This window comes from Pezoporus occidentalis, unplaced genomic scaffold, assembly GCF_034315485.1.
Source record: "Pezoporus occidentalis ecotype Australia unplaced genomic scaffold, CSIRO_AGI_Poc_V1 ctg108, whole genome shotgun sequence".
Classification (NCBI taxonomy): domain Eukaryota; kingdom Metazoa; phylum Chordata; class Aves; order Psittaciformes; family Psittacidae; genus Pezoporus; species Pezoporus occidentalis.
The window spans coordinates 4,066,965-4,081,739 of record NW_026912865.1 but is presented as its reverse complement, the minus strand read 5'-3'; the positions used below and the strand labels follow the sequence as shown (position 1 = coordinate 4,081,739).

Sequence of the window (14,775 nt, the reverse complement as noted above, 5' to 3'; positions counted from 1 at the left end):
TTGTGCAGAGCATCTTGAGTGATGTGCAAAGTGCTCAGTGCTGAGGTACCAGGGACTCATTTTTATTTGCCCCCTTGCTCAGCTTAGACCTTTCTGTGGCATGATATCTTCCTAGCAACACTGACACAGGGAGGGATTTAGTTTTCAGTGTCTGGGAGCACCACCCAGTGCCTGCTGGAAACCCACCCTGCCCTATGAGCAGATTCATTCTGCAAAAAGCATCCATCCACTGCAGCCCAGATATGTTTCCATAAGGATTTAACCCTTAGAAGTCTCCAGAAAATAATAGGATGGGAGAAACTGGTACCTGCATTCGCATACATGCCTGTGCATCTTCAGCTCCTTTCTTCCACTTGCCCCACCATCATGCCTAGGTGTGGTAAGCCAGATGATCCCTGCACCAGCCTCTTCCTAACCTCTGCCCTCTAAAGCTTGGATGTGACTTTCCCTTACAGAAGCCTTCAAGGAGATTTGCCCAGCAGGACATGGCTACACCTACTCCAGCTCTGATATCCGTCTGTCGATGAGGAAGGCTGAGGCAGAAGAGCTCCCCCTCAGCTTGGAAGAGCAAGGGGAGAGCAGCAACTGGACATTGGACTGGGTAGCAAGGAGACAGCAACTGCGGGACAGCCTGCGTGGGAGCATCCTGGAGTCATTCCCCCACCCTGGGATCTCGGCAGGAGAGGGTAGTATGGGATCTACTCCTTAAAGCTGCTCCATCTGGGCCCCTAGCAAGGGTGGGCAAATTCCCAGGTCCTGCATGCCTCCGTGGATGGACTTGCAGCTTTTAAAGGCCTTCTACATCTGTATGAATATACAAGGTGCTCTTCAGCCCTACTAGAGTTCCTGGGGCATGAGACATCAATTCTTCAAGCCTTTGGAGAGGAGGTCGAGTGTTTCAGGCTCCTGCAACCGCATCTTTGCAGTTGGTGGTGGCTAGCCAGGCTGCCTCCACTGGGAGCCCAGGTCCATGTGGCAGCCCTGGCACTGCAGTCCTTGGGCTTCTGTCCTGAGGTCTGTGCAGTGCCCAGAGAGGGGTCTGGCTGTGTTGGCTTTGGGAACAAGCTCATTTGTTGTTGGAGGAGTGCTAGGGACTGAGCAGCAGTGCCTTAGAGGTGGGGCAGCTGGGGTTTGGGAAGGATGCCTGCTTGCTTTGTCTGTACTCACTGTGCACTGTTTCACTTTCCAGGTGAAGTTTCTTCTGCTGCACAGGTGAGAAAGGTTTGCTACAACCATGGCAGCTAGATGGGCAGGAAGGGGGATATCATATAAATAAGTGAGGTGTGAAATTTGGTAACAGAAGGCACTAAAAAGAGCAAGTAGCTGCTGCTAGAGGCAACATCATACAAACTGCAAACCGTGCCACCCTGGCTGAGTTGTAGTGGCTGAAGGCCATGTGCCCACTCAGCCCTTCCTAAGAGGCCACTAGCTCAAACAGCTGGAGCTGAGACCTTTGCTGCACTAGTTCATGGTGAATGTTGACTCCAGCTGGTGTTCGCTGGGCAGAGGTAGCAGCCCTGGCAGATGCTGAAGCTGGCTGAGGTGCAGGTGCTCCCTCCCTGCTGGCTGATGGGCAGCAGGAGGAGTAGCGGCTGTCCTCAACCCTCCAGATCCACCGGTGACAGTGGCGGTATTTACCATGCCACCTTGCAGGCATACCTGCCTGGTAGCAGCGCCTTGGATCTCACCTGCGTGGCTTGCTGGTATGGCTCCTCGGTGGGTAGCCCCCGGGCACGGCCAGGAGCTGTATTTTGCTCAGGCCAGCGCACTCAGGACAGAGTGGCTTTGGCAGCTTCTCCTCCCAGGACATTGTCTTGGGGAGCAAGAGGATCTAGGAGGTGGGTGGGAAAACATCTCAGGGATGCTGCACCCCAGCTACAATCCTATGGTTTTGTCCCTCAGGGTGTTGCTGTTGCCATTGCAGAGCCTGCCATGCGCAGAGGTGAGTGCTCAGCTGGCAGGAGGGCAGGGTGCTCATGGGGAGGAGCACAGGGCAGTGAGGAGGGAGGAGAGCAGAGGCTGGGAGCTGCCTCTTCTACACAACAGACCCCAGCACTGGGCAGGACAGGCTGCTGGCTGGGCTGGCTGCAGATGGCATGGAGGACCCCCAGCACACTGGGGTGGCTGATGTGTGGCTGTAGAGGTGTGTGGAGATGGTGGATCTCCAGAGATGTGAAGGAGGCTGTGTTAAATAACTAGATAATGAGGTTGCTGCAGCCACCCTGTGGCCCCTTCACATGTGCTGTGTTGAGGCAGTGGTTGCAGGGACACCCAGCACAGGTAGGCCTTGGGCAGGCACCTCTCTCTGGGGTTGAAATCTGGACCTCACCTCTCTACTTCTTCCTCAGCAGATGAAGAAGAGTCCTGGCATGGTCCTCCCCAGCCTGGCCCCACCGCCACCTGGGATGCTGCTGCTCCTCCAACACAGATGCCAGCACAGGGCTCAGGTGTGTATCCACTGCTCTCAGGGTCTTTCTTTCTCTCTCTTTTTGGGGGAATTATGCCCTAAGCTCTGCCCTGGGTTTCTCCCCTTTGCCCAGCCTGCTTCTCTTCCCATATCCCCCCTTGACTTCCCAAAGAAAAGCTCCTGCCCTGCTGCCCTGAGGTGATGTCCCAACCCGGTCATGGCTGCCACCAGCCAGGGAAAGCTGGCCGGCTGTGTGGAGGCACGAGTGCACTCCTGTACAGGAGCAAAGTGTTTGGTTTTCTGTGCCCTTCCCCGCCTGCAGCTCGTTTGTCCAGTGCAGCAGTGGCTGCGGAGCAAGGGGATCACGCGCTCGTTCCGGTGGCTTTGGCCCTGTTCCCCAGCAGTGCAAGCTGACTCATCGGGAAGGGGGAGTGCGAGGGGAGGCATGTGGCTCCCAGGGCGGCTTGTTTACTGTGCTGGAAACAAGGATGCCGTTGTTCCAGAGTTGCTTAAGTGTCTGGGAGTGTGGCCCCTGCCCTCCGCCGGGGGCTGGAGCACCTTGGGGAGCAGGCCTGGCAGAGGCACCTTGCTGAGGAATGCATATTCCTCAGTAGACTTTTGTTTGGGGTTGGGCTGTCCACACACACGCACACATCCCCCGATCCAGCTCAGTGACAAGGGGTGTGTGGTGCCTCACTGCCCCACCTTTGCCACCTGCAGGGCAGAGGCAGGGAGCCCTGCTGTCACCCCAGAACCAACCCCCTACAGGCTCAGCTGCCAGCTCTCCTCCAAGGCATGGGGCTGGCAGGCTTCCTCACCACCCTCTTGTGGGGCCAGGGTGCAAGTAAGCAATGCAGGGGAGATGGGCATCCCAGATTAGCTCAGCCCAAATGAGGTGGCAGGGTCTGCCATGTCATCCCTGCAGCCCTTTCAGTGAAGGCTGCCTGAAGCTGTAGAGAGGAGCAGGCTCAGCATCACTCTCCAAGATGTTAAGAAACAGCCTCCCCAGAGGCTGTCTGGGACAGAATGCAGACACTAGAATCCATGCACCCTTCTCATGCTGCCACCAACCCCATGCTCTCTCCTCCCAGAGGCTGGCAGCTGTGCCTCTTCACCTCTGTCCTGTGGAGCCGGTGCTTGTGTGCTCTCCCCAGAAGGATACAGATGCTTGTGCCACCCCGGCTACATGCTGGACTCCAGCCGCCACCACTGCATTGGTAGGTTGGCACCTCCTCTGCCTGCTGGGCCTTTATGGACCACTCACTCCTTCAGGCTCCAGTGAGAAGGTTTCCCTGCAGCCCTGCTGAGCTCCTGGCTGCACAGCAAAGCTGGCAGAGGGCTGGCAGGGGGCTGGCAGGGGGCTGCAGGTGGTGAGTGTGTCTTCCATACTTGCACATCCTTGGGTACAGATGAAGATGAATGCCTGAAAGATCCTTGTGCTGGAAAAGGTCACTGCATCAACAGTGTGGGATCCTATTTGTGCTTCTGCTACTCTGGGTACACCCGGGTTGTCTCGGAGGGCAAGCAGAGCTGTGAGGGTAAGTGGTGTCTGCTTGGCACAGGGCTGCCACCTCCCCAGGATGTCCCCAGTCTTCTGCTGTTACCCTCTCTCATACGTGTGCACATACACATGCACACACGTACACACCTGCACAACCTCCCTTCCTGCAGGCCTGCCCTTGGGCAGCCTGATCCATGGGGATCGCTCTCTCCTGCTCACTCAAGGACAGGACCTTGCCCATGATGATCTGGGCAGGAGCCTGTGATGCCAGTGCTGATCGTTGCTTCAAGGGGATGCTAGGACCGATGAGGGATGGAGGAGAGCCCTGGCATGGGTCCCCAGGGCAAAGCCTGCTGCAGGTGGAGCAGCACCTCTCCTGCATCCAGCCTTCCCAACTCTGGAGCGGGAAGACTTCAGGACTGTCTCCCTGCCTGTTGCCAGATCGAGATGAATGTGAGCAGCCCTCTATCTGCCGAGGACAGCAGTGTGTCAACACCCCTGGCTCCTACCGCTGCGAGTGCAAGGCGGGCTTTGCCATGGGACACAGAGGACAGTGTGAAGGTGAAGCTTGCTGCTGCCTGTTCCCCTGCCCTGTCAACCCACCCTGTGCAGGGCTGAACACCTTCTTTCCACATCGGTCCTGTTTCTTCTCCTGTAAGGGAAGAAGGACCCCCTCATGTTTGTCAGCCCTGTGCCCTCCCTGAGGGCTGCCTGTCCTCTCCTCTGCCTTTAGAAGGGACAGGCTTTCCTGGGCACAGAGGGGTAGTTCTCCCAAGATTCTCTCCCATCTCCCCAGGGAGATCCCCCCACAACCAGCCCATGACAGCTTTCCATTCTGGGAGGAGATGCCCGTCCATTTTCATGCCACCTGGATTCTGTGTGACCAGACCTTTGTGCTGGCAAGCAGACTGCAGGGAGAGCATGCTGCCTCAGGCCACCTGGCCCCACAGGATCCCACTCAAATGGCATGACCTGGGCTTGATCATTCAACAATGTGCCTGATTGAAGATTCCCCTTTCTCAGTAGCTCGTCTCCAACACAGAGTGGGAGACTATTTTAGGAGGCAGTACGGGAAACAGGGCATGCCCAGAATGGTGCTCCCCCTGCACGGCCTCCACAAAGCACTTGACTTAAGGATTTCCTGAATTGGAGGCTGCATCACAGTCATAGTTAATGAAAGTCCCTGATGAAACAGCCCTGCACAGATGTTCTCTGATCCCCCTCTCTGCCCATGCACATTTCTGGTCTTGGCAACGTCCTGCAGCAGTGAGTTTTGCTCTGGATTATGTCAGCCCTTAGGTGTGGGTGTAGGATCCTGACTGATAAGTGGGACTACAAGAAATGTTACCCGAGCCTTGGGAAATGTGTCTCGCCTCCTCTTGAGCATCACTGCCCTCCAGAAGGAGACTGAGGATTCAGCTGGATGGAGCATCATGGAGAAGGCTGCACTGTTTGCCTTTGGGAGCCTGAAAGGAGTGTATTTCTTGGCAGATGTCAACGAGTGTGTGGATCCCAGCCCTTGCCGCAGCGGGAAGTGTGTCAACACGCTGGGATCCTACAAGTGTGTCAGCTGTGGGGACGGCTACTGGGCCAGGAATGGGAGATGTATTGGTGAGGAGCTTGGGCTGTCTTTGGGCAGCACCCCATGGCAGTGCTCTCTGCAAGCCTCAGAGTGAGCAGGGGCACAAGCAGCACCCTTTCCCTGTGGGCAGCCAGCCTGCATGGCTGGGACACAGCACCCTTGTGGCTTGGGTGGCAGGGATAGCCCTGAGCACCCTCCTGTGCCATGTTGCCCTCTGTTGTGTCACGCAGATGTGGACGAGTGCCTTGTGGAGGGGACTTGTGCTCACGGACGGTGTGTCAACCTGGATGGCTCCTTCCACTGTTCCTGCTACCGGGGTTACGAGGTGGCACCTGACAAGAAGAGCTGCCAAGGTACTAGGGTGCCGTGGGTCCAGACACTCTGAAGAGTCACACACCCAGGCCACAGGTTTCCTTAGGCTCTTCCTGAGGGCTCTGCCAGGGTCCTAGCCACCATATTGGCTTGTTCTCTCAACACATCTGCTACCAGACACGGTTACTCCACATGCTTCCCACTCATCCCGCTCTCCCTCATGTGCCTATGCAGACATCGATGAGTGCACATCCCAGGCTGCCTGTCCCTCTGGACTCTGCCTCAACACCGAGGGCTCCTACTCCTGCGTGGCTTGTGATGCTGGCTACACCGTCTCCAGAGATGGCAGCACATGTGAAGGTATCCCTTTCCCAGGGACAGAGGAATGGGTGCTTGAGGAAAGAGACATTGCCATAGCTGGGTTGTTGGTGGCGCCTGGGGACTTCTTTAGCCTCAGGATCCTCAGGATCCTCAGCTCTTTAACTCTCTGATCAGTAGAAAGGGGTGGGGGGGGTGGTGGTGGTGGTGGTGGTGATGGCTGCCTGGAGCAACCGGAAGGTGAAAGGTGATCTTCCTCACACAGGAAAGAAATGGGGCAGAAGGACCTACTGATGAGAACCTGAACTAATGATGACCTGGGGAATGCTGACACAGGCCAGAGCGTGGGAGGCCTGGAAGCATGAGCAGAGAGGAGTTGTGTGTGGTTCAGTTCAGAACTGTGTGCCTGGGAGCACATGCCCCAAATGTAGGTCCTCAACAGAGGGAGAAACCTTGAGGCCACAGACAGTGGATAGACTGTGGGCACCCAGGTTTCATCATTTTTCTCAACCCCTAATGTAACTTGGTTTAAAGAGGAAAGCTTAGCAAGGGCTCTGCTGTGCCATGTATGTGTGGCAGAAAGTTAATGCCGGCATCGATCTGTGCTGCTTGCATTGCTGAGACATGAGAGCTCTCTGTCCCAGCCTTACAGCCCGACTGCCCTTCACAGGCAAGGAAACTCCCCCCCCCCCCCCCCCCCCGGTGGCTGCCCCCAGGGGACATCCTGGGCTTGAGATGGCTTGATGCAGGCTTCCTGTTTGGTGTAAGGGAAGGGAGAGGGCAGAGCTGTCGAAGGCTCTTGTTTAAAGATTGGCCATGTGCTGTGAATTTCTCTCTGGAGCAGTGCAGAGCTCTGCAGCCTGCACATAGCTGGCAAACAGAAGATACTACTCTTGGAAGATTCCCCTGCATAGGGGCCTCCAATAGAGGAGGAGAGAGAGGCTTTCCTCTCTGTATTTTCCTCTGTTTTGGTGTCTAGGAATGCCAGTGTGAAATTAGTTTATTTTCCATGTGATTTTTTTGTGCAATGGAAGGACCATCGTTTGATCCCTTCCATCTGCCCTCCCCCTTTCCCAAGACTCCACGTGAGCCCCCTCTCAGCCACCTTGCCCCAGCTGTGCCACAAGGACACCTTATCAAGGTTCGATACTGTCTGGGTCACACTGACCCAAACACGCATGGCAGGATGGCATGTTCTTTCCTGCCCTGGCTGGTGTCCTTGTCAGTGGATCTGGGTTTCATATTTGAAAAATGATAAGGGTTTCATGGTAGTTTTGTGATAAATAAACTAGGTTATGGTTCATCTCCAGAAGGATTCAAGAACATTGCTACTTGCAACCCTTTGAGATTGAAAAGCTCAGAACCCTCCCCTGAGGTGGTAGGGAGTGATGCTCATTTATAGTTGTGGCATGATTAGTGCCCTGCAAAGAGGAAGAGAAGGTCCCTGCCCTGCCCATGGGAGCTGCTAGTCTCAGGGCTTTAGCTCTTGGCAGGAGAGGAGGGCAGGACCTGGCTGCCTGCACACCAGCCTATCCTTCTGGTTAGCAGCATCCCTCAGTGCCCCCAACCTCATGGGCCTGCAGGCAGTGGCAGACTGCTGGCATCTGGCAGCCTCTGTCAGAGGGAAGGTACCCCTCTGTCCTCTGCTGTGAGCAAAATCCTCAATACTGCCAGCAGACTCTGGCCAAGGCCTGGAGGAGTTGGGTGGGAGAGGGTTTGTGTGGAGCTCTGCAGCTGAATAAGAGCTGATGTAGGCCCCCGTCCAGCTTTGCCAGGACAAGGACGTTGTTTGCAAGTCTGGCAGGTAGGAAAGCAGAGCTGCAGAAGGTATGGCTAGTGCTGGGTTACTTTCCTGGTGTTTGCTCTTGTGCAGTTGGCTGAAGAGAGGGTTTGTCAAGAGCTGTAGCTCTGCACTGGCCTCTTGGTGGTTGTGGTACCCAGTGCAGAGCTCTGCTGGAAATGGACAGAAGGGTTAACAGTATCCCTGTGCTTACAGAGTCACAGAATGGCTGAGGTTGAAAGGGACCTGCTCAAGCAGCACCACCTAGAGCTGGTTGCTTAGGACCATGTCCAGATGGCTTTTGAATATCTCCAGGGAGGGAGACTCCATGACTACCTTGGGCAACCTGTGCGAGTATTCAGTAACCTTCACAGTAAAAATGTGCTCCCTCATGTTCAAATGGGACATCCTGTGTTTCAGTTTGTGCACATTTCCTCTGGTCCTGTCTCTGGGCACCACTGACTTGATGCTTGGATCCTGTTTATCCTGGTCCCTATAATAGAGGGAAGTGAAGGGTCTGGGCTGAATCCTCACATCCCTGTAACAGGGAGTATCTGCCATCATATTGCTGCGACAGGATGATGTGGGAGAGCAGCTCAAACCCACCTTGCAGGGCAGCAAGCTGGGTGATGGCTTCTCTGGGCGGGGATATTCTCTAGCAGTGGCAAGGGCTGGGGTCTCACTCTGTGCTGTGTCCTTTCTGGCAGATATGGATGAGTGTGAGGACCCTGCTGTTCAGTGCCTGGGGGGAGAGTGCAGGAACACCCCAGGCTCCTACGAGTGCCAGTGCCAGGCTGGTTTTGAGCTCATCAATGGCACCATGTGCACAGGTACAAACCCCATCCCTTCAGCCCTCTGAGCCTCCCTATGGATCCTCCTTCTTTCTTGTCAGGGAGGATGCTAGGGGCAAGGCAGGTGATGCCAACATGCATGGCACATCTGTAAGGTTGTAGCCAAATGCAGGATCACCACGAACAGGGAAGATCTCTGTCTCCATGGCGAGAAAACCAGGGTCCAGGTGCCCTGCGAGAGCTGCCTGTTAGAGACTGGGGAGAGGAAATCCATGTGGCTTTGGTGAAGGATATGTCCCAGTGCTGGGTGCATGGTCCTGACTCTGCTCCCTCTGCAGATGTGAATGAGTGCCTGAACAGTGAGATCTGTAGTCCCAGTGGCAAGTGTCTCAACAGTCATGGATCCTACTTCTGCATTTGTGCTCCTGGCTTCTCAAACGTGGCTGGCGGTGTCAACTGCCAAGGTGAGCTGCAGGATGGCAGGGACACACCTCAGGCCCTGTCCTTTGCTCTCTTCCTGGCTGCAAGATCCAGGTTGACACTTCTGGCCTGGTTCTGCAGATGTGGATGAATGCGCAGACAAGTCCCGGTGCTCACAAGGCCAGTGCCTGAACACAGAAGGCTCCTACAGGTGTCTGTGTGAAAATGGGTTCAAACACTCCCAGGAGACTGATGACTGCGTGGGTGAGAGCTCATTTGGGGAGATCAGGCCCCTGGGATGTGGGGGTGGTGGATGCAGAGAGTGCATGGGGGAGGGTGGTTCTGTTCCCAGCACCCAAAGTTGCTGGTATCTTGTAAGAGGGACTGAACTTGACCTGGGTGCTGCAGTAAGCAAGCAGAGTCTCCATGTGACAATCCTCATCCCCTTTCCCTCCTCCCTGCAGATGTGGATGAGTGTAAAGAATATGGGGATGCCATCTGTGGCACGTGGCGGTGCCAGAACAGCTTGGGCTCCTACCGCTGTATCATGGGCTGTCAGCCTGGCTTCCACTGGACCCCCTTGGGTGACTGCATTGGTGAGTACAGCCCCGAGTGTCCCTGTCCCTCTTCCTGGCAGGGACAGGGTGGCTGTGGAACATCTCTGCCAGGGGCATGGGGGAGAAGGAGGAGGAGGAAATGTGTGGCTGGTGGAGAGGCAGATAATGCTGAGTTTGTTTTCTTGGCTGAGCTGCCTGCTTGTGTCTAGACTTCTCTCTTCCTGGCATCTGGAACAGACACTGCCTTGTGCTGCTTTCCGCTCTGGGAGAGTCCTGGGCAGGTTACAGCCATTCCATGCTTGGGGCTGGACCACAGATCACTGTAAGCTGTGCTTGCTGGGGCTTCTGCCTGTGCCAGTCACCTGCCTGGCAAGGCTGGGTGAGAGGAGAAGCTGCTGGTACCACTCTGTGCTAGGCTGAGTCTGGGTTTGGAGTTTAGGCTCCAGCAAAGGGGATTCTGCAGTTTCCAAGGCTCCCATCCACAGCTCGGGTAGAAGGCTGCAGCAAGGAGGAGCTGTTGCCAGCTACTGGGCTCTGGCCTGAGCCAGGATTTAGCATGTGGAGCTGCTCCTGGCCTTAGGAGCAGCAGGCTGTGGGCACGCAGCTGCTCCAACTGCTCCTGGGAAATCTCCCCCATGCAGAAGTAAGAGGGGAGCAGGATGCAGCCAGCAGGGCTGTAAACCCTGCAGAGGACCCAGTTATGATTGTCCAAACCCACCAGGCTGTAGCTAGGCAGAGATTACTCCCTGGCACTATAGCAGCTGGAGAAGGACCAGGTCAAGAACAGGGCATGAAGGTATCATCCTAGGTCTGCTGATCTGTCTGCACCTGCCCCACACGTTTCAGTTGCACCCTTGTATCTCCTCCTGATGTGAACTTATAGGCTCTGTGTCCCTTTACTCCTCTGCAGGAACCTGTGCTACCCTCAGTTGCCCCTGCCACCCACCTCCCACAGTTGCCATTCATTTCCCATTCCCACCCTGCTCCTGCCTCTCAATCCACGTGGACCCTTTGCAGCACTGGATGTTGCAAGAAGCTTCTCTTGACACACACACAGCAGTGGAGTCCCTCACATCAAGGGAATGCTTGCCTCATCCCCAGGTCTTGGGGTCAGAGCAGAAGGGCCTGGGTGGGGGGAGTCCACTTGGAGAGGTGGGGTCTAGGGCAATCCCTGCTCTCTGTTCTGCTGCAGACATAGATGAGTGTGCCAATGAGACGCTGTGTGGGAGCCATGGCTTCTGTGAGAACTCGGATGGCTCTTTCCGCTGCCTCTGCGACCGTGGCTATGAGATCTCGCCCTCTGGACACTACTGCGTTGGTGAGTCTCCTGCGATTACCCCACCAGTCAGTAAGGAAAAGGCATAGGCAGAAGCCAGGCTGGTGACACATGCTGCCAGAGCATGGATGGGGACTGCATCTGTGCATGGAGAATCCCAGCCATGGACTGGGCAGCTCATGGAGCAAAACACCAGGCAAAAATAGGTGCCCAGGGAGAATGGGCAGCATGAACTATTAAAAAAAAAACATTTTCACCATTAAGACAGTCAGGCAATGAAACAGATGCCCAAGATGGCTGCGCAGTTGCTGTCCTTGGAGGTTTTAAACGCCCAAGAAGAAAAAGCCCTGAGCAGCCTAGTGGCATCTCATAACTGACCCTTCTTTGAACAGGGTATTGAACTAGAGACCTCCACTGATCCCTTCAGAGCTGGATGATTCTGTGACCCAGTGACTCGCTACATGCTGTAGTTCAGGCTCCTTGAATCCATTGAAAGCAGGGCAGGAAGTTCTTGCCAGACTTGTGTTGAGCCATGGTGTGAGCACAGCTCTGAGCTTGTCCCTAGCAGCTTCCATCTCCCTGCTGAAGGGTGACCCCGTGCTGCAAAGGGTGTCCATGCAGAGGGAGGGCTTCCGCTGCCCACCACTGCCCCTTCCTTTGCAGATGTGAATGAGTGCGAGCTGATGGTCGCTGTGTGCGGGACTGCACTTTGTGAGAACGTGGAGGGATCCTTCCTGTGCCTCTGCCCCAGTGACCATGAGGAATACGATACAGAGGCAGGGCAGTGCCAGCCCCGAGCAGCCTTGGGTGAGTAGGCAGCCAGAACAGAAGCATGAGTATCAGCTATAGCAGGAGTGTGGTAGTCCTGGCTGGGATGAGACAAAGCTGTACAAGCCCATGCAGGGACAGGCAAGCTTTCATGTGGGAGGAACTGAGGAGCCTGAAAGTGAGCACCTGGGAAGGCCAAGCTGCTGGTGATGGGTGTGCTCTGGGACCTCCTAGGTGTGGGATGCTGCGTTGGGGTGCCAAGGACCCCATCCCATCTCTGCTCTGGTGTCTTCTAGAGGGCCCTGAGACACACACAGCCCACCTCTCTGATGGCACAGAGCGCAAGCAGTGCTACTACCACATCAGCGATGTTCACCTGTGTGACAGCGTCCTGGCCAAGAACATCACCAAGGAGGAATGCTGCTGTACTGTGGGGGCAGCCTGGGGTGACAACTGTGAGACTTACCCCTGCCCCATCCCAGGCACAGGTAGGACTATGGCCGCACCACACCAGGCAAGACCAGTGCTCTGCCTTCGAGCTCCACCTTGGTTGCACTAACAGGCTGTTTTCTTTACTTCCCATCTCCCCTTGGCATCTGCCTCCTGGCCAGTGGAGTACCAAGAGATCTGCCCTCTTGGGAAAGGCTATATTCCCCAGGAAGATCCACTCTCAGGAAAAGTCTCTTTCACAGGTACTCTCATTTAGTCTGGCGGAAAGAGGGAGGGAGTGGTGCAAAGCTTTGCCTGGAGATACATCCACAGAAGTATCTGTGGGTATTCTGGAGTTATGGATGGGGGATGTGGTGGGGGGGTGTGAGCATCCTGCTGCTGCTTTCCTCCATCCAGAGAAATGCCAAATTGCCAGTATCGCCAAGCTGGCAATGCTCCTTCTTCCAGTCTTGCCTCACTGAAAGCAGTGGTTCTTTCTTGGTGCAAATCTATGCCCATTTTGAGCCAGGGATGGGGTCTAGTGAGACACAACACTTCCAGTTACTAATCAGATCTCCCAGTGGCCAGCTGGCTCAGTCTTTTGCACATCACCTCCAGGGGATTGTGTTCTCAACCTTTCAGAAACATACATGAATTTCCTACCTGTGAAAGTATCCTGCTCCCTGTCATCCCTCCTCCTGCTCTGCCTGTGGATGCTTCCCTCTCTGCTCCCAGGCATGGGGCCGGTGGGAGAGGTGGGGGCTCACTTGGGTCCCTGCCAGTGATCCAGGCCAAGGTGCTGTGCCAGCTTTCTGCAGATACAGCACCTGGGCCACCTTGCTCCCATGGCTCTGCTCACTGAGATGCTCTCTCGTTCCCTCCATTCTTCTCTCAGACATGGACGAGTGTGAGATATTCGGCTCTGAGTTCTGCCGCAATGGACAGTGTTTGAATACAGTGCCAGGCTATAAGTGCTTCTGCCGTACAGGCTACTTCTATGACTCCAGCAAGCTTGAGTGTGTTGGTAAGACGGCCTCAAAGAGCAGTGGGCACCCCACTGCACATGGAGGGACAGCTGTGCTGCTGCACCCAGAGTTTTCCCTGCTGCCCATGCTACAAGGCCAGGTCTGGGTGACAAGCTTCACGGGAACCTCCTGGGGAACAGGGGAGAAGGTGGCAAGAACCCCCAAGATCCCTGTTTAGGCAGGGAAAGGGCTGCATTGCCCACATCTATCAGTCTGAAATGTTGCTTTGTCCTTGTGTGTGGGCAGACCAGGACGAGTGTCAGAATGAAGTGTACTGTATCAACGGCGAGTGTCTGAACACGGATGGCTCCTACCACTGCTTCTGCAGTCTCCCTCTCGTGCTGGATGCGACCGGCAACCGGTGTGTGAACCTCTCCAGCAGGGCAGGTGAGCCCCCGCCCCTGTTACAGCACACCTCCACCCTGACATCCACCCTGTGGGTCAGTCCTCTGGGAGAGAGCACAGGGTAGGATTTTGTGTCAGACTGAGGTGTGCCAGCAGCCTCACATGTACAGCCAGGGCAGGGGGTGCAGGAGCTGGGGCACATGGTTGTCCCTCTCAGGAAAGGTGAGGTGGCACTCTTCTGCATGATTCTCATAGCCTCCTTTGCTTGTGTCACTCGCAGATGCCTCGGAGGAGTATGAAATCCACCTGGATGTCTGCTGGCAGACCGTTGCCGACTACATCTGCCAAGACCTGCTGCACGGCGAGCAGACCACGTACACTGAGTGCTGCTGCCGGCTTGGTGAAGCCTGGGGCCAGAACTGTGCGCTCTGCCCACACAGGTCCTCCGGTGAGTGGGGTGGCATAGGCAAGCATCCCCCAGCAGAGGTGGGGGAGGGCTGGGGTGCCACTGGTCATGTCCTGCAGGGTCAGCCACATACAGCTGCAGCAAGAGCTCCTTTTGTTACCTGCATTGCCAAAGCCAGTCCAAGGAGTGGGTGAACCCCCTGTTTCTCCACAGCTGTGTTGCACCCATGGATAGGATGTACCTGAAATGGGTGCAAGGAGTCCAAGGTGTTTGAGGGGAGAGTTGCTCTGTGCATCCCACTGCTCCTGTGTAGCTTAGGAGAGGTGAGGCGGTAGCAGGCTGGGATGGGAGCATGCTGAGAACTGGAGGTTTTGCTGCTCAGGGCCTTGCTGGCTCCAGACAGGAACTGGTTTTCTTGAAGATGGGGTCTCATCAGTGAGCTACAGAGCTGCAGCTTTGGAGGCCATTGAACAGAGGCCTGGCTCTGCTTGCCTGGTGTGGATGTACACTCTGGCCATACCAGACCTACCTCTCTTGAGCCAGGCTGCACTGACCCTTCCTTTTCTCTCACCACTTGCAGCTGATTTTGCTTTCCTGTGTAATGGGGCCAGTGAAGACAGTGAGAGAGGGGCCGAGCTCCGAGAAAGACCTAGGTATGAGTATGGACCAGGCTTGGAAGACCCCCACTACGGCCTTGCCAGCCCAGATATGGGCCCCTACTACAACTACCTGGAGTCTGAGTATGGAAATCCAGATGGTGGTTTCCCTCGGAGGGAACCCAACAGCGAGTTTCGTGGCACCCCTCTCCATCATGGCCCAGGGCGGTCCCCACCCCACTACCTGCCCAGCCAAACGGGT

General features: G+C 55.7%; 1 protein-coding gene across 4 annotated transcripts in view; it reads left to right on the top strand.

The window, feature by feature from the left end:
• LTBP2 (latent transforming growth factor beta binding protein 2) overlaps positions 1–14,775 on the top strand; it is a 71,538-nt gene that overhangs the window by 52,254 nt on the left and 4,509 nt on the right. Inside the window, exons 12-33 of one of the 4 annotated variants that reach the window (XM_062623939.1) lie at positions 456–686; positions 1,190–1,212; positions 1,903–1,942; positions 2,352–2,447; positions 3,499–3,624; positions 3,817–3,945; positions 4,350–4,469; positions 5,400–5,519; positions 5,721–5,843; positions 6,037–6,162; positions 8,608–8,730; positions 9,030–9,155; positions 9,253–9,375; positions 9,576–9,707; positions 10,861–10,986; positions 11,608–11,751; positions 12,009–12,200; positions 12,324–12,404; positions 13,037–13,165; positions 13,413–13,553; positions 13,792–13,959; positions 14,498–14,773. In XM_062623939.1, coding sequence (XP_062479923.1) covers positions 456–686; positions 1,190–1,212; positions 1,903–1,942; positions 2,352–2,447; positions 3,499–3,624; positions 3,817–3,945; positions 4,350–4,469; positions 5,400–5,519; positions 5,721–5,843; positions 6,037–6,162; positions 8,608–8,730; positions 9,030–9,155; positions 9,253–9,375; positions 9,576–9,707; positions 10,861–10,986; positions 11,608–11,751; positions 12,009–12,200; positions 12,324–12,404; positions 13,037–13,165; positions 13,413–13,553; positions 13,792–13,959; positions 14,498–14,773 — 2,895 coding nt within the window. Of the gene's footprint in view, positions 1–455; positions 687–1,189; positions 1,222–1,902; positions 1,943–2,348; positions 2,448–3,498; positions 3,625–3,816; positions 3,946–4,349; positions 4,470–5,399; positions 5,520–5,720; positions 5,844–6,036; positions 6,163–8,607; positions 8,731–9,029; positions 9,156–9,252; positions 9,376–9,575; positions 9,708–10,860; positions 10,987–11,607; positions 11,752–12,008; positions 12,201–12,323; positions 12,405–13,036; positions 13,166–13,412; positions 13,554–13,791; positions 13,960–14,497; positions 14,774–14,775 lie in introns of all 4 variants that reach the window. The other 3 variants (XM_062623930.1, XM_062623920.1, XM_062623909.1) reach the window with 3 other exon arrangements.